Source organism: Chiloscyllium punctatum, chromosome 5, assembly GCF_047496795.1.
Source record: "Chiloscyllium punctatum isolate Juve2018m chromosome 5, sChiPun1.3, whole genome shotgun sequence".
Taxonomy (NCBI): domain Eukaryota; kingdom Metazoa; phylum Chordata; class Chondrichthyes; order Orectolobiformes; family Hemiscylliidae; genus Chiloscyllium; species Chiloscyllium punctatum.
Genome location: NC_092743.1, coordinates 74,170,772 through 74,190,410, shown reverse-complemented (window position 1 = coordinate 74,190,410; position 19,639 = coordinate 74,170,772). Strand labels below are relative to the sequence as shown.

Genomic DNA, 19,639 nt, shown 5'->3' with positions numbered 1-19,639 from the left:
CCAACATTTCTATTTTCTGTTCTTGTTTTTGATTTCAAGCATCCACAGTTCAAAAAATTGATACAAAGCAATTTTTATTCCGATATTTCAGTTTTCGATCACATCATATCAGCAAAGATATTTTTTATGAAATGGTTAACTTATGACACTTCACACCACAATGTGAGATTTCAGTCCACATAAACCTGAAGATGGCAGTATTGGGGTGCCGATAATGAAATTTATCGTCAAAACAGGAACGTGATCCTAATCCGCCCAATTGCGGAGTCAGTTTTGGGTGGTGTCGGGCAAAGGTCGTTGGACTTTCTGTTGCAACAGGTTGCGAGCAGACGAGAACACAAAGATGAATTTCTTTCTGGAATCGCTTGTCACGTTGTTTCTGTCGCTGTACTACACTTTGGAAGCACTGGTGCTGTTAGTGGTGCCGGTGCGCAGGAAGAATGTGAGCGGGGAGATTGTGCTTGTGAGCGGAGCTGGCAGTGGCATCGGGCGGCACCTGGCTCTCGAATTCGCCCGCCTGCACGCCACACTTGTACTCTGGGATATCAGTGAGGAAGGCAACAAGGAGACTGCCCGACAGGCCCGAGAGAAAGGAGCCTCCAGGGTGCACACCTACATTTGTGACTGCAGCAAACAAACATCGGTGTATGAAGTAGCTGACAAGGTAACGACCAAACATTGCTTCTCTAGCAGTGAAAACTTATATTGTTTGCTGAAGGGTTGGGAGGACGAGGAATTAAATACCAAACGTGGGGTCTGATTTTTCTTTTGTCAAGAGGCGGACGCTAGATTTCCCCCCTCTCATTAAAGGCCACTGGTGATGAATTTAACTGCAGGAGAATGGTGCAGTTGAAAAAGGCAACCACAAATATTGACCTCAAATTATCTCACTGCATTAGAAAACTGCTCTAAAACAGGGTAAAAATAAGGACTAGATTAGAGTGGTGATAGAAAAGCACAGCAGGTCAGGCAGCATCCGAGGAGCAGGAAAATCGATGTTTCGGGCAAAAGCCCTTCATCAGGAATAGAGGCAGGGTGCCTGTAGAGTGGAGAGATAAATGAGAGGGGGGTAGGGTGGGGAGAAACTAGCAAAGAGTACAGTAGGTGAATAGGGGTGTGGATGGAGGTGATAGGTCACAGAGGAGGGTGGGGGAAGGTAGCAAAGAGTACTTTGTTGAATAGGGGTGGGGATGAAGGTGATAGGCCAGAGATGAGAGGGTGGAGTGGATAGGTAGGAAAGGAAGTTAGACAGGTCGGACAAGTCATGGGGACGGTGCTGAGCTGGAAGGTTGGAACTGGGGTGAGGTGGGGGAAGGGGAAATGAGGAAACTGGTGAAGTCCACATTGATGCCCTGGGGTTGAAGTGTTCCGAGGCAGAAGATGAGGCGTTCTTCCTCCAGGCGTCTGGTGGTGAGGGAGCGGCGGTGAAGGAGGCCCAGGACCTCCATGTCCTCGGCAGAGTGGGAGGGGGAGTTGAAATGTTGGGCCACGGGGCGGTGTGGTTGATTGGTGCGGGTGTTCCGGAGATGTTCCCTAAAGCGCTCTGCTAGGAGGCACCCAGTCTCCCCGATGTAGAGTAGACCGCAACGGATACAATAAATGAAATTGCTGGATGTGCAGGTAAAACTTTGATGGATGTAGAAGGCTCCTTTGGGGCCTTGGATGGAGGTGAGGGAGGAGGTGTGGGTGCAGGTTTTGCAATTCCTGCGGTGGCAGGGGAGGGTGCCAGGACGGGAGGGTGGGTTGTTGGGGGGGGCGTGGACCTGACCAGGTAGTCACGGAAGGAACAGTCTTGCCGAAAGCGCAAATGGGTGGGGAGGGAAAAATATCCCTGGTGATGGGGTCCGTTTGGAGGTGGCAGAAATGTCGTCGGATGATGTGGTTTATGTGGTGGGGTGGAAGGTGAACACCAGGGGGGTTCTGTCCTTGTTACAGTTGGAGGGGTGGGGTTTGAGGGCAGAGGTGCGGGATGTGGACGAGATGCGTTGGAGGGCACCTTTAACCACGTGAGAAGGGAAATTGTGTCTAAAGAAGGAGGCCATCTGGTGTGTTCTGTGGTGGATCTGGTCCTCCTGGGAGCAGATACGGCAGAGGCGGAGGAATTGAGAATACGGGATGGCATTTTTGCAGGACGTAGGATGGGAAGAAGTGTAATCCAGGTAGCTATGGGAGTCGGTGGGTTTGTAAAAAATGTCAGTGTCAAGTCGGTCATCGTTAATGGAGATGGAGAGGTCCAGGAAGTGGAGGGAGGTGTCAGAGTTTGTCCAGGTGAACTTAAGGTCGGGGTGGAATGTGTTGGTGAAGTTGATGAATTGCTCAACCTCCTCGTGGGAGCACGAGGTGGCGCCAATGTAGTCATCAATGACAACTGAGTTAACCAACCCACCAGTCTCTGCGTATGTGTTATAGTTTGGATAGGCTGCATTATTTAGGTAAATAGGCCTGGAGGGAAAAGTGTAGTGCTATCATGAACTCATTGGCTGCATGATGGTATGGTGGTTAGCACTTCTACCTCACAGTGTCAGGGTACTGGGTTCTATTCTCGCCTTGACTGATTTCCTGTGTGGAGTTTGCATGTTCTCCCTGTGTCTGTGTGGGTTTACTCCATGTCCTCTGGTTTCTTCTCATAGTCCAAAGATTAGGTGCATTTGCCATGCTACATTGCTGTGTCGTGTCCAGCAATATATAGGCTAGGTTTATTAGTCAAGGTAAATAACGGATTACGGGGACTGTGTGGGATGTAATTTGGAGGGTTGGTGCAGATACGATGGGCCAAATGGCTTTTATCTGGAATGTAAGGATTCTGTGATTGTCGAGTGAGGAGGTGAAAGGTCAGTTAAGGTGACTTTTGGATAATTCTGAAATCTAAGTTTCACCTTTTTGTATTTAAAATTTTGATTAAGAAATACTTTAGGTCCTTTTTATACATAATTCTCAATTCTAATTTACGTAAAAATTCAAATTCTTCAAGAGCATTGTCTAGAAGCACTGTCCTCCAGAACTTAGTATATCCCTAGCCAAGCTGTTAAAGTACACCTAGAACAACTGACATCTGCCTGATCATCTGAAAAATTGCTGAGCTATGTCTTGTTCACACAAAACTGGGACAAATTCAACCCAGGCAAATGTGAGGTTTGCAGATGCTGGAGATCAGAGTCTAGATTAGAGTGGTGCTGGAAAAGCACAGCAGGTCAGGCAGCATCCGAGGAATAGGAAAATCGACATTTCGGGCAAAATTGCGATTGGTACAACTGAATAACTCACTAGGCCATTTCAGGGCAATTGACAGCCAACCACTTTGCTGTGAATGTGCAATCACATGTAGGCCAGACAGGTGAGGATGGCACTGCTGCCTTACAGCGCCAGAGATGCGGGTTCAGTTCCCGCCTCGGGCAACTGTCTGTGTGGAGTTTGCACATTCTCCCCGTGTCTGCGTGGGTTTCCTCCGGGTGCTCTGGTTTTCTCCCACAGGCCAAAGGTGTGCAGGTTAGGTGAATTGGCTATGCTAAATAACCTGTAAATTAACTCCGCCCCCACTCCCAACTCCAGCCCCACACCAGGTCCTAGCTCCCAGCCCTGTTGTATTTTCACCAGACCTTCCCCTCTCTGAGGATGAAAGATCAATCCTCAGCAGAGGCCTCACCTTCATCCCTCTACGCTCCCGGATTAACAAGTTCAACACGCGGCGAGACATCGAACAGTTCCTCTGCTGCCTTCGCCTCTGTGCCTACTTCTTCAACCAGGATTCTCGCCCACCCTCTGACCCCTTCTCCCGCCTACAACATACCACATCTACCTGGACACCCCGTGCTGGCCTCTTACCCACCCTCGATCTCTTCATAGCCAACTGCCGTCGCGACATTAACCACCTCAACCTGTCCACCCCTCTTACTCACTCCAACCTCTCACCTTTGCAGAGTGCAGCACTCCAACCCCAACCTCACTATCAAACCGGCAGACAAGGGAGGTGTGGTTGTAGTTTGTCGCACCGATCTTTACATTGCTGAGGCTAAACGCCAGCTCGCAGACACCTCCTCCTTCTGCCCCCTTGACCATGACCCCACCTCCCACCACCAAACCATCATCTCCCAGACCATCTATAACCTCATCACCTCAGGGGATCTCCCATCCACCGCCTCCAACCTCATAGTCCCACAACCCCACACCGCCTGTTTCTACCTCCTGCCCAAAATCCACAAACCTGACTGCCCTGGCCGACCCATTGTCTCAGCCTGTTTCTGCCCCACCGAACTCATCTCTGCATACCTCGACACGGTCCTGTCCCCCTTAGTCCAAGAACTCCCCACCTACGTTCGGGACACCACCCACGCCCTCCACCTCCTCCATGATTTTCGTTTCCCTGGCCCCCAATGCCTTATCTTCACCATGAACATCCAGTCCTTATACACCTCTATCCCCCATCACAAAGGCCTCAAAGCCCTCCGCTTCTTCCTTTCCCGTCAACCCAACCAGTACCCTTCCACTGACACCCTCCTTCGACTGACTGAACTGGTCCTCACTTTGAACAACTTCTCTTTCCAATCCTCCCACTTCCTCCAAACCAAAGGAGTAGCCATGGGCACCCGCATGGGCCCCAGCTATGCCTGCCTCTTCGTAGGATATGTGGAACAGTCCATTTTCCGCAGCTACATTTTCCCCACCCCCCACCTTTTCCTCCGCTACATTGATGACTGTATCGGCACTGCCTCGTGCTCCCACGAGGAGGTTGAACAGTTCACCCACTTTACTAACACCTTCCACCCTGACCTCAAATTTACCTGGACTCCTCCCTCCCCTTCCTAGACACCTCCATTTCTATATCAGGCAACCGACTCAACACGGACATTTACTATAAACCAACCGACTCCCACAGCTACTGAGATTACACCTCCTCCCACCCTGCCCCCTGTAAAAATGCCATCCCATATTCCCAATTCCTTCAGCTCTGCCGCATCTGCTCCCAGGAGGACCAATTCCAATACCGAGCAACCCAGATGGCCTCCTTCTTCAAAGACAGCAATGTTCCCTCAGATGTGGTTGACTATGCTCTCTGCCGCATTTCCTCCACTTCCCGCTCCTCCGCCCTTGAACCCCGTTCCTCCAATCGCCACCAGGACAGAACCTACCACCGCACCAACTTCCAGATACATCGTATCATTTTTCGTCATTTCCGCCACCTCCAAACAGACCCCACCACCAAGATATATTTCCCTCCCCTCCCCTATCAGCGTTGTGGAAAGACCACTCCCTCTGCGATTCCCTCGTCAGGTCCACCCCCCCCCCCCCCCCCCCCCCCCCGCCAACCCAACCTCCACTCCTGGCACCTCCCCCTGCAACTGCAAGAAATGCAAAACTTGCGCCCACACCTCCCCCCTGACTTCCCTCCAAGATCCTTCCATATCCGTCACAAATTCACCTGCACCTCCACACACATTTACTGCATCCGCTGCACCCGATGTGGCCTCCTCTACATTGGGGAGACGGCCGCCTACTTGCGGAACGTTTCAGAGAACACCTCTGGGACACCCACACCAACCAATCCAACCGTCCCGTGGCTGAACACTTTAACTCCCTCTCCCACTCCGCCAAGGACATGCAGGTCCTTGGCCTCCTCCATCGCCAGACCATGGCAACATGACGCCTGGAGGAAGAGCGCCTCATCTTCCGCTGAGGAGCCCTCCAACCACAAGGGATGAACTCAGATTTCCCTGGGCGGCACGGTGGCACAGTGGTTAGCACTGCTGCCTCATAGCGCCAGAGACCTGGGTTCAATTCCCGCCTCAGGCAACTGACTGTGTGGAGTTTGCACACTCTCCCCGTGTCTGCGTGGGTTTCCTCCGGGTGCTCCTGTTTCCTCCCACAGTCCAAAAATGTGCAGGTTAGGTGAATTGGCCATGCTAAATTGCCCGTAGTGTTAGATGTAGGGGAAGGGGTATGGGTGGGTGCGCTTCGGCGGGTCGGTGTGGACTTGTTGGGCCGAAGGGCCTGTTTCCACACTGTAAGTAATCTAATTTTTCCAGCTTCCTCATTTTTGCCCCCCCCCCCCAATGTTGTCTCAGTCCCAACCCTCGAACTCAGCACCACCTTCTTGACCTGCAATCTTCTCCCCGACCTCGCCGCCCCCACTCCCTCTCCGGCCGATCACCCTCACCTTAACCTCCTTCCACCTATCACATTCCAATGCCCCGCCCCTTAGTCCCTCCTCCCTATCTTTTATCTTAGCCTGCTTGGTGCACCTTCCTCATTCCTAAAGAAGAGCTTATGCCCGAAACCTCGATTCTCCTGCTCCTTGGATGCTGCCTGACCTACTGCACTTTCCCAGCAACACATTTTTCAGCTCTGATCTCCAGCATCTGCAGTCCTCACTTTTTCCTAAATTACCCGTAGTGTTAGGTGAAGGGGTAAATGTAGGGAAATGGATCGGTGTGGACTTGTTGGGCCGAAGGGCCTGTTTCCACACTGTAAATAAGTAATCTGAAAAGGTCCTCCAAATTGCCCGAAACGTTGATTTTTCTGTTCCTCGGATGCTGCCTGATCTGCTGTGCTTTTCCAGCACCACTCTAATCCAGACAAGTTCAACCCAGGCAATTACTACTCATCAGTCTACTCTTTCATCAAGAAACTGTATGGGTAGGTGATGGCCTAGTGGTACTATAGCTCTATTATTAAGCCAGAAACTCAGCTAATATCCTGGGGACCAGGGTTTTAATCCCACCATGACAGATGGTGGGATTTGAATTCAATTAAAAAAAATTAAGAATCTACTGATCACCTTGAAATAATTATCAATTGTTGGAAAAACTCATCTGGTTCACTGTTGTTCTTCAAGGGAGGGAAATCTGCCATCCTCACCTGTCTGGCCTATATGTGATTGCACATCCACAGCAAAGTGGTTGGCTCTCAATTGCCCTCTGAAATGGCCTAGCAAGCTATTCAGTTGTACTAATCGCTACAAAGTCTCAAAGAAGTTAACCCAAACTGATCACTTCCTATCGACCTAGGCACTGGAAAAGACAATGGCAGAAGCAGTCCTGTTGACCCTGTCAAGTCCTCCTCACTGATGTCTGGGGGTCGCTGCCGCAATAGGAAGAGCTGTCTCACAAACTAGTCAAACTACAGCCTGACATATTCATACTTAAGGAATCATACCTTACAGTGTCCCAGACGTCCCCATCCCTATCGCTATCCCTGGATATATCCAGTCTCACTGGATTCAGCCCTCCAAATCGGCACTGCCCTACCTGTCCATCTTCCTTCCTACTTACCCACTCCACCCTCCTAACCGACCTATCACAGATATCTCCCACTTGCATCCACCTATCATCTTCCCACCTTCCCCCTCACCCCCCCTTATCTCTCAGCGCCCTTCCTCTTCCACATTCCTGATGAAGAGCTTATGCCCGTAACATCGACTGCCCTGCTCCTTGGATGCTGTCTGATCTGCTGAGCTTTTCCAGTGCCACACGTTTTGACTCTGACATGTCCTATCTCACCAGCAGAGGTGTTGGCAGAGTGGTATACAGTCAGGAGGGAGTTGCTCTGGGAGTCATCAACATTGACTCTGGGTCCAGGTTAAATATGGGCAAGGAAACCTCCTGTTGATTACCACATACTTTCCTCCCTCAGCTGATGAATTGCTACTCCTCCATGTTGAACAACACTTGGGAGGAAGCACTGAGGATGGCAAGGGCACAAAATATATTCTGGGTGGGGTATTTCAATGCAAGAGGATTCCTGGGGGATGTAGTGAGAGAGGGACTCACTGAAATCCTTGTAGAGGGAGGAGGAGAGCTTCTTCAAGGAAGTATTTCAAGGGGTATTTTGATGTCCACCACCAAGAGTGGCTCAGCAGAAGTGCTACAGATTGAGCTGTTCGGGTCCTAAAAGACATAACTGCGAGACTGGGTCTGCTGCAGGTGGCGAGGGAACCAATAGAGAGAAAAACATACTTGACCTCAGTCTTACCGATCTGCCAGCTGCAGATGCATATGCTTGTGGCAGATTCGAGAAGAGTCACCACTGCACAGTTCTTGTGGAGATGGAGTCCCACTTTCACGTTGAGAATAACATCCATCATGTTGAGTGGCACCTTCACTGTGCTAAATGGGACAGATCTCTAAATGGTAACGTTGATCAGATCTAGCAACTCAAAACTGGGCATCCTTGAGGTGCTGTGGATCATCAACAGCAGCAGAATTGCACTCATGGCCCAGCCTATCCCCCACTATCATTATCATCAAGCCAGGGGATCAACCCTGGTTCAAAGGAGAGTGCAAGATTGGACCAGGCATACCTGAAGATTAGGTATCAACCTGGTGAAGCCACCAAACAGGATGCCTTGCATGCCAAACAGCATAAGCAGCAAGTGATAGGCTAAGTGATCCCATAACCAACGAATCAGATCTAAAATCTGTAATCGTGCTACATATAGTCGCGAATGGTGGTGGATGATTAAACAACTCACTGGAGGAGGAGGCTCCATAGCTATCCCCATCTTCAATGATGGAAGAGCCCAGCACATCAGTGCACAAGATATGGCTGAGCACAACAAATTTCAGCCAGAAGTGCCAATTTGGATGATCCACCTGTCTACTCCAGCATTATAGATACCAGTCTTCAGCCATTTTGATTCACTGCATGTGATATCATGAAACAGTTGGAGACACTGGATAGTGCAAAGGCTATGGGTCATTCTGACAATAGTACTGAAGACTTGTGCTCCAGAATCTGCCATTCCCCTAGCCAAGTTGTTCCAGTACAGTTACAACACTGGCATCTACCTGGCAATTGAAAATTGTTCAAGTATTTCCTGTATATAAAAAGCAGGACAAATCCAACCTGGTCAATTACTGCCTCATCAGTCTACTCTCGATCGTCAGTAAAGTGATCAAAGGTGTCATCGACAGAGCTATCAAGCAGCACCTGCTCAGCAATCACCTGCTCAGTGATGCCCAGTTTGGATTCTGCCAGGGCTACTCAGCTCAGTACAGGTTTGGTCCAAACACTGACAAAAGAGCTGAATTCCAGAGGTGAGATGAGAATGATAGCCCTTGACATCAAGGCTGCATTCGATCGAGTATGGCATCAGGGAGCCCTAGCAAAACTGGAATCACTTGATAATTTTTTGCAAAGTTTGAGGTGGTTGGAGTCGTAACTGACACATAGGTAGATGGTCATGGTTGTTGGAGGTCAGTCATCTCCGTTACAGAACATCCTTGGAAAAGTTCCTCAGAGTTGTGTCGTTGGCCCAACCATCTTCAGCTGTTTCATCAATGACCTCTGCTCTATCATAAGGTCAGAACTAAGGATGTTCGCTGATTGCGCAATGTTCAGCACCATTCTGAACTCCTCAGATACTGAAGTAGTCAATGTTTAAATGCAACAAGACTAGGACAATACCCAGGCTTGGGCTGACAAGTGACAAGTAACATTTGCGCCACACTAATACCAGGCTATGACTATCACGAATAAAAGACCATCTAACCGCCATTCCTTGGCGTTTAACGGTGTTACCATCACTGAATCCCCCATTATCAACACTCTGGGTGTTATCATTGACCAGAAACTCAATTGTACTCACTGCATAAACACATTGGCTACAAGGGTATGTCAGAAGTTAGGAATACTGTGGCAAGTAACTCACCTCCTGACTCCTCAAAGCGTGTTCACTATCTACAAGGCACAAGTCAGGGGTGTGATGAATTACTCCCCACTTGCCTGAATGAGTGTAGTCCCAACAACAGTCAAGGAACTCAATGCCATCCAGGACAAAGCAACTTATTGATTAGCACCACCTCCACAAGCATCCACTCCCTCCACACCGATGCTCAGTCGCAGCAGTGTGTATTTGCAAAACAGTTCTTGATAAGGAAATGGAGACCGTCAGATGTTCAGATGGATAAAATTGCATAAGGATTAACAAATTAGGATATAATCAAATCAAAAATTCGATTTACCTCAGGCTCCTGAAATGCCCATTATTTTTTGCATAAAGTCACTGAAACTGGCTAAATCAAGTTGACTAAACCACTTTCCCATGTTTGTCTTTGCTGGTACAACATACCACTCAGAAAGGTTTACAGCAGGGAAACTGAACCTTTTGGCCCAATTTACCCATATTGCCCACTTTTCACAATTTAAACTAGTCTCATTTGCCTGTTTTTGGTTCATGTCCCTCCATATCTATCCCATCCATTACCTCTAAATGTTTAAATAATAAAATTGTACTTCCCTCCACCACTACCTCTGGCAGTCTGTTCCAGACACTCAGACTTGGTGTGAAAAAATTGCCCTTTATACGCATTTGTATTTGTCCCCTCCCTACCTTTAAACCTATGGGCCATGCTTGTTTGTTTTGAGACTCCCCTACATCTGCAACACGAATGTCCTCCTCCAACCTGGCCCTTGGAGTGAAAAGCTGTCAGCTATCTACTTTTATGTATGCCTCTTGTGTCTATAAGATCACCCCTTAGTCTCCTATGCACCAGGAAAAAAATGCCCAGCCTATCTAACCTCTCCTTATAACTCAAACCTTTCAGTCTAGCTAGCCTCATAGTAAATCTTTTCTGTGCCCTTTCTAGTTTAGTAATATTCTTTCTATAGTGGGGTGCATGCAGTATTCCAAATGTGGCCTCACCAGTATCTCGTACAGCTGCATTAAGATGTCCCAACTCTTATACTCCGTGCTCTGACCAATGAAGGCAAGCATGCTGAAAGCTGCCTTCGCCACCCAGTCTACTTAATTTTCAAGCAGATATGAATCTGTACCTTGATCTCTTTGTTCTATAACACCAACCAGGGCCCTACCATTGATTGTGGAAGTCTGATTTTCTGCCCTGCTTTGCCTGACCAAAATATAAAACCTTGCATTTATCTAAATTAATCTCCACCGGCCATTCTTCAGCCCACTGACCCAATTGCTCAAGATCTTGCTGCATTCCCAGATAATCTTCTTCACTGTCCACTATACCATCAATCTTGATGTAATCCAAAAACTTACCTTCTAAATTCTCATTCGAGTCATTTATATAAATGATGAATAGCACCGATCCCTGTGGCACATTGTTGGTCACAGGCCTCCAGTCTGAAAAACAACCCTCTACCGTCAAGCCAATTTTGCATCCAATTGGCTAGTCCTCCTTGGAATCCTGTGAGATTTAACCTTATTCAACCAACCTACCAAGTGGTACCTTGAGAAAGGTCTTGCTAAATTCTTTGTAGATAATGTCTACCACACTGCTGTCTGCTGCTTTGTTGGTCACTCTTTCGGCATGGATGTGATCTGCCCTAACCATATGGATCCAAATTTAATTTGATTTGAAATCTGTTCTTTTGTATTAAACAATTTGCTTATGTCACTCCACTTTTTTTAAACAATAGGGTAACATTTAAATCAGTCAATTATTGAGCAATTATCCTCCGCGTTGGTGGGAAAGTGCCTGTCATTAAGATTGGAGTGACAGATCAACTATGAAGTCTTTAACAATGTTTCATTCAAAGAAGTATTTCATACTTTCATAATTTTTTTTGAAGAGCTGACTGAAGTATGGAGCTGAGAATAAAATGGGCCACTTAAAAAGTAATCTAATCTAATCTAATCTTATAGTTGCAATGTTGGTGGTTTGGAAAAAACATTGGGAAGATAGATGTGGGAAAACAAGATAGGTCAGTTAGGTTTGTTGAAGTGGTAAAGGAAAGCACAGTGAAAGTTTAAAAATTCATTTGCAACCTGGTCAGTGGTTGGTTGAGAGGGAGTGCTAGATCTCTTTAAAGAATGTACTTGTGTGGCTAAGGTTTATTTATGTATGCCAGGAGGAGCAGGTAACAAAATTAAGATTTTAAAACATATGGGAACAAATCATTCTTTTGGTGAGAGATGAGGTGATGTGTAGTTCAAAAGGAGTATTGCCATAAAGAGTGGGAATACAGAATTCCTAGGAAGAAGAACAGTGTTCCATTATATAATAAGGTTGAACAATCCAGTGAAAAGTGGTGACGTGCTGGTAGGGATAATAGAGAAATTCTTGTTTCTGGAAATATAGTTTATCCATGGTAATAACATAGGTGGGTCACACTTGGGGATAGTGCCTACTGTGGTTGAAACGCTAGTGGAAAATCAGGCAACCAAAATGTTGAAGAAAGTATATCCTGGGACTCTTCTGCACTGTGTAGTAACAAGGTCACAAAGCCACTTTGGAAACAGGGGGAAAATCAAAAAACAAAAGTAAGGAATTGTGTTTGATCAAATGGTTGAGTAAAAAAGAATAAGAACAAGTGGAGAATAAAGTGGATGTTTTTAGTTCAGAGGAATCAGCTGAATTATAACAGATGAAAAATTACAGCAGTTATATCCAAAATCATACAGAAGAAGAATCTGAATATACCCCAGTATATTACTCTCTTAAAGTGAAGTCTTGATAAGGAAATGGAGACCGTCAGATGTTCAGATTAGATTTAGATTACATTACAGTGTGGAAACAGGCCCTTCGGCCCAACAAGTCCACACCGACCCGCAACGCACCCACATTTTACCCCTTACCTAACACTACGGGCAATTTAGCATGGCCAATTCACCTGACCTGCACATCTTTGGACTGTGGGAGGAAACCGGAGCACCCGGTTGATGAAGAATGGGCAGATGTTCATTCATGGGTTATAGAAAGGTGGTGTTGCGGATAATGTGTGAATTACCAAAAGGAGGTCACTTGGGAGTAAAGCAATCTCAAGCCAAAATGCAAAAATATTTTTATTGGTTTGGACTGCAAAAAGATGTGGTTGAGTTTTGCCGGACATAGCTTGTGTATCAGGAGCTGGAAATTCCCGGTAGCAATAAAACCAACACCGTTATTATCCATTTCAGCTTTAAAGAACCATTTACAAGAGTCTTAAATTATTGCAGGATGCCTATCTAAAACTAAAAGTAGGAAACAATTTTTGTTGAGCATAATGGATGTGTCGACTTGATTTTCACATTACTCAGGATCATAGCTAAAAGGATTGTGGAAGAGTTAGACAAATTACTTTACTCGATACAGACTGCCCTCAGAAATAATCAGATTACGGATCAGATTTTACATCAGTTATTCAAGGATGTTATAAATAGCTTAGGAACAAAACAATTCAAATCCATTGCATACCATCCAGAATCACAGGGAGCGGTGATGTCAAATAGTGGTGTCAAATTTGAAAGACCATGTCTATTTGTACTTTTGCTATTAAGGATGCACCTAATGAATAAGAACAAAGAAAATTTGCAGCCCAGGAACAGGCCCTTCGGCCTTCCAAGCCTGAGCCGATCCAAATCCACTGTCTAAACCTGTCGGTCAATTCCTAAGCATCTGTATCCCTCTGCTCCCCACCTACTCATGCATCTGTCCAGACGCATCTTAAATGAATCTACCGTGCCTGCCTCTACCACTTCTGCTGGCAACGCGTTCCAAACGCCCTCCACCCTCTAAGCTACATTCAGTCCATTTGAATTAATTTTTGTATATGAAGTGAGAGGACCACTGAAATTAAGGAGCAATTGATGAGTCGGAGTTCAAACAGTGTCACATTTTTGGGAAAGATCTAATAGAGCAGGTGAGGTAGGACAATATTTGAAAGTAGCACAGAATGCGATGCAACAGGAAGCAGACAAAAGATAAAAAATTCATAGTTTCACAAGCGGGAATAAAGTGTTAGTATTACTACCAGTGGTGGATGAGGTGTTCATCCTCCAGGCATCGGGTGGTGAGGGATCGGGGATGGAGGAGGCCCAGGACCTGCATGTCCTCGGTAGAGTGGGAGGGGGAGTTGAAATGTTGGGCCACAAGTCGGTGGGGTTGATTGGTGCGGGTGTCCCGGAAATGTTCCCTGAAGTGCTTTGCGAGGAGGCGTCCAGTCTCCCCAATGTAGAGGAGACCGCATTGGGAGCAACGGATACAATAAATGACATTGGTGGATGTGCAGGTGAAACTTTGATGGAAGTGGAAGGCTCTTTTGAGGCCTTGGATGGTGGGGAGGGAGGAGGTGTGGGCACAGGTTTTGCAGTTCCTGCAGTGGCAGGGCAGGGTACCAGGACAGGAGGGTGGGTTGTTGGGGGCGTGGAACTAACCAGGTAGTCATCCCATCCACATCCCACATCTCCGCACTCAAACCCCACCCCTCCAACCGTAACAAGGACTGAACCCTTTCCCCCCCCCCACCCCGGTCCTCACTATCCACCCTACCAACCTTTGCATTAACCGCATCATCCGCTGACATTTTCACCACCTCCAAACTGACCCCACCACCAGAGATATATTTCCCTCTCCATCGCTTTCTGCAAAGACCGTTCCCTCCTTGACTACCTGGTCAGGTCCACGCCCCCCCAACAACCCACCCTCCCGTCCTGGCACCCTCCCCTGCCACGCAGGAATTGCAAAACCTCCCTCACCACCATCCATGACCCCAAAGGAGCCTTCCACATCCATCAAAGTTTTACCTGAACATCCAAAAATGTCATTTATTGTATCCGTTGCTCCCAATGCGGTCCCCTCTACATTGGGGAGACTGGACGCCTCCTTGCAGAGCACTTTAGGAACATCTCTGGGACACCCGCACCAATCAACCCCACCGCCCCGTGACACAACATTTCAACTCCCCCTCCCACTCTGCTAAGGACATGCAAGTCCTGGGCTTCCTCCACCGCTGCTCCCTCACCACCTGATGCCTGGAGGAAGAACACCTCATCTTTCTGCCTTGGAACACTTCAACCCCAGGGCATCAATGTGGACTTCACCAGTTTACTAATTTCCCCTCCCTCCACCTTACCCCAGTTCCAACCTTCTCGCTCAGCACTGTCCTCCTGACCTGTCCTACCTGCCAATCTCCCTTCCCACCTATCCGCACTACCCTCTCCTCTGACCTATCATCTCCATCCCCACCCCCATTCACCTATTGTACTCATTGCTACCTTCTCCCCAGTCCCACACCGCCCCCCCAACCCTGCCATTTATCTCTCCACCCTGGAGGCTCCCTGCCTCTATTCCTGATGAAGGGCTTTTGCCCAAAACACAATTTTCCTGCTTCTCGGATGCTGCCTGACCTGCTGTGTTTTTGCAGCACCACTCTGATCTAAACACTATTTATTAAGAATGCCAGATAGAACCAAAATCTCTCGGGGTGTGTCATGTGTATATGCTCAAAAAGGTGTTTTGATAGGAAAGGAAAGTAAAACTAAAGGAGAATGTGTGACTCGTTACGACACAGTGTGAAGAACTAAGTTCAGATGATTCTGCATCGGACTTTCTATTTAAATTGTCTATGAAAAGGTTATCAAAAATTGGGATATATTCCTGAGTTATCTTGCAGAGGAAAATTGAAATGACCTGAAAGAGTTATGAAAATCACATGTGAGAAATCATATGTGAGAAATATCTGAAAAGTATTAATCTGATTATGCATGATGCAGATATACAGAATGCTGTTCCACTTAAGCAACATCCATATAGACTTAACTCTTAAAGTTGGCACAGGTTCAAAAAGAGGTTGATCGCATGTTCAAAGATCATATAATTGTAGTGAGTTGCAGTGAATGGAGCTCATCCATAATAATGGTGCCAAAACCAGATGGTATCCAAGAATTATGTGTGGATTATCACAGTCAATGCAATTACAAAATCTGATTTATATCCTGTTCCACGTTTGGAAGGCTATTTTGAGAAGGTGTTTGAACCAAATCGTACGTTCCTTATGAGTTGAGCTTACTCAATGGTACTGGCAGGTAGTTTTATCCAGAAGAGGGAAGGAAATTTTGTGACACCAAGTGGACTACACAAGTTATAACTCCTGCTTTTTGGTATGCAAAATGTGCCAGTCACATTTCCAATAAAATCATTTTGGGATTTCCTAATTGGGTGGTGTACATCAACAATCTAGTGATTTTTACTCCCACATGGAGGGAACAGTTGGAGAATCTATAGGAATTGTTTGACTGACTTTGGGACATGGGCTGAGTAATAAGGTAGACAAGCAGGAAACTGGGAGAACACAGTAAGCCAGTCAGCATGAGGAGATGGAGAAGTCAATGCTTCTGGTGTAACCTTTCTTCAAGTCCTGAAGAGTATGGGGAATTTCCTATACTGTCTCCAAAGAGAGAAATACTACAGTTCAACATTTAAAAAGAACAAGGAGGGGAGAGAAAGAGGAGAGGGTATAGCATTGCTAATCAGACATTCAGATTGATATGTCCCCAAAGCCAGACAGATTTATTTTAGGTTGTTCTGGGAAGTGAGAAAGGAGGTTGCTAAGCTGCTGGCAAAGATCTTTGCTTCCTCACTCTGCATGGGAGTCATACTGAAGGATTAGAGGGAAGCGAATGTTGTCCCTCTTTTCAAAAAGGGGAATAGGGAAATCCCTGGCAATGACAGACCAGTCAGTCTTACGTCTGTGGTCAGCAAGGTTTTGGAAGGAACTGAGGGATAGGTTTATGACTATTTGCAAAAGCATAGTGTAATTAAAGGCAGTCAGCATGCCTTTGTGAGAGGCAAATCTTACTGAGTTCTTTGAGGAGGTGACGAAACACAAAATGACAATGATAGATGAAGTGAATGGACAAGAGTGTGTCAAGTGAATTTCAAAATAGTTGAATGTAAAGTCATCCACTTTGAACTTAAAGAAATGTAGAGGAGGATCCTTTCTAAATTATAATCTAGAAAGCGTAGTAGTCCAAAGGGACTTGGGGTCACAGGTGATTAATGTGCCGTGAATAGGTACAGAAAATATTCAGAAAATAATCACTGGCATACTGGTCTGTTAGATTAGATTACCTACAGCGTGGAAACAGGCCCATCGGCCCAACAAATCCACACCGACCCTCCGAAGAGAAACCCACCCAGACCGATTTTCCCTCTGACTAAAGCACCTAACACTATGGGCAATTTAACATGGCCAATTCACCTGACCTGCACATCTTTGGACTGTGGGAGGAAACCGGAACATCCGGAGGAAAACTGCACAGACTCAGGGAGAATGTGCAAACTCCACACAGACAGTCACCCAAGACTGGAATCGAACCTGGGACCCTGGTGTTCTGAGGCAGCAATGCTAACCACTGAGCCACTGTGCCGCCGAGGGTGGAACCTGTCCATTAGTTATACAAAACTTTAGTTAAATGTCATCTTTAATTCTGAGCACAGTTCTGGGCACCACACTTTAAAGATATATTAGTCTTCAAGATGGTGCAACTTAAGTTTAACAGATACCTAAATTTCAAGGGTAAATGATGAAGAATGATTGCATAAACTGGGATTGTGTTCCGTGCAGTTCAGACAATGGAGGTGATTTGATCAATGTTATCAAGGTATTAATAGGAATGGACTATTCATTGCTGATTAGTTTTTTTTTATTCTTGTGATGTGTGTGTGTAATTGACTAAACCGCATTCATTGCTCATTCCAAATTGCATAGGAGGCTGTTAACATTGCTGTGGGTCTGGTTTAGTTATATGGAATGAAAGGTTTTATGGAATTTTAACAAATCCAGTTATTAAGGTTCGTGTAGAAAATAAAACTAGGAGTAGGGTTTCAAAGCTAGGGTTAGATATTAATCTGGGTAAATCTGGAATAATTTTGAATCCACAATACTACTAAGTGATACTACTGTTCTGGAGAATTGTGCTACATCATCCCCAAAAGATGATGTTTCAAGATGAAACAGTAGTTATGAAGCTCAATCGATCAGTTCAAATTGGTGTGCATTCAGATTACACCAATGCTAGAATAACTCAGGTTGTTTTCTCTGAAGTGGCAGAGGCTGAGAGGAGACTCTAAAGAAGTCTCTAAGATTATGAGATGCATAGATAGAGTTAACAATCAGAAACTTTTTCCCAGACTTCTAATGTCTAAAACTAGAGAGCATGCATTACACTGAGAGGGTGTATGTTTTATTAACACAGTGGTAGGAGTGTGGAATGCCAAGGGTGGTGGTGTATCTTTTTAAGGGATTTTTAGATAAGCGCATTGAATATGCAAGGAAAGGAGGGATATGGACCGAAGGGATTAATTTAATTTGGTGTCTTGTTTGGCACAATATCGTGGGCGGAAGGGCCAGTTCCTATGCTGTTTTGTTCTATGTTCTATGTTACATGCATCCAAGATGATAGGCTGTTGAGGAAGGGTTTTATTTCCTATTTTATATTTCTGATTTAGAGTATATAAGGTAATGTAATCTACTTACAGCTTCACAAATTAGAATATAAATGGACAGTGGAATAATTCTAAAATGTAGAAGGCAATGCTCATTTATGTAATACCAATGAAGGTGAAGAGTTGGTGTATGTGTTGCTATTTAATGTGTTTGTCTTTTGTCAGGTGAAAAAAGAGGTTGGAGATGTCAGCATCTTGATAAACAATGCAGGTATTGTTACTGGAAAAAAATTTATGGAATCACCAGATGCCTTGCTGGAGAAAACTATGGAAGTGAACAGTCTTGCACATTTTTGGGTAAGCATTTCAGTACTGTTAACTTATTAATGGACGATTTGAATCCGAACTCAGCAAGCTTGTAAACACTAATACTACAGGTAGCTCTCCTATAATAGTTGTGGACCCGTGTGGTGCAGTGTTTAGAAAATTGCGCAATAAAAGTAATGAGACCAATGGGAAAAACTGGGTGATGGCAAACTGCTATTAGTAAAAGTCTAGATTAAAATAGTAGTTAGCCTAACATAAATGATAGCACAGTCTAAGTAAATCTTTAAATCATATATTTTAATGAAATAAAACAGTAAATTTAACACTTTAACACCAAAATCACTGACTGCAGCACTGAACCTTTCATGAAGCTCGTCACCAGAAAGCGTGCAAGCCGACTGACCAGTGTTCCAATGCGGGTGGCCAGTCTTCCTCAAGATTCTCCCTGGGTTTGAAATAAAGTTCTTTCTAAGTGTAGATTACACCTCCCATTTTCACACTAAGTTTTAAGGCTTGCAGGGCTGGCTACATTCCTGTTTCAGCTGAACATACGGAATTTGCATTTTGCAGACAGAAGATCTTGAGGCTAGGTTTTGCTGTTCAGGTAGTGCCAGGCATGGAATCACGTAACAGCGAATGGGTATTTGCTTTACAAAACAAAAAGGCTGCAATTCGCATATCATGTTACAGCTAAATCCCATTTAATAAATGTGTTATAGGAGAACTACCGATAGTGGATTTCAATAAAGTGAGATTAAAAAATACATCCCTGTCCTTTCATTTCATTCTTTGGCCAGATTAGTAAAGAAAGGAGTGGAGCAAGGACATAGCAGACGTTACTGAAAATGGAATAGATCCCCAAGCTTGCAACAGTGATTTTCACATCTGTCCCCTCAGTTGAGGCTCTGGTTATGTTATATGCAAGCGTATGTTGCCAGTTGTTTGCAGATACAAAGCAGTTTCCACTGCCATCACACTCCTAAGCATTTTTAATATTTGGCTTGATACGACATTGGAATAAAAAGATCTTTGTTTGGATCTAAGTCATCTATACTGTTTCTGATATCTTTGTTGAAACTCCCAGAAACTTCTCTTTATTTTCTTTACATATTCAGCTGTCTAACCTCCTTTGAAAATCCTTGAATTTGTTTGAGCTGTTTCTGACATTAAAATTTTTCATGTTATTAGGAAATCCCTCTTCACAT

General features: G+C 45.5%; 1 protein-coding gene across 1 annotated transcript in view; it reads left to right on the top strand.

Annotated features, from left to right (window-relative positions):
• Positions 1–263: 263 nt before the first annotated feature.
• sdr16c5b (short chain dehydrogenase/reductase family 16C, member 5b) overlaps positions 264–19,639 on the top strand; it is a 72,097-nt gene continuing 52,721 nt past the window's right edge. The window contains exons 1-2 of the mRNA XM_072570581.1: positions 264–664; positions 18,333–18,464. Coding sequence (XP_072426682.1) covers positions 344–664; positions 18,333–18,464 — 453 coding nt within the window. The 5' untranslated portion in view covers positions 264–343. The remainder of the gene's footprint in view (positions 665–18,332; positions 18,465–19,639) is intronic.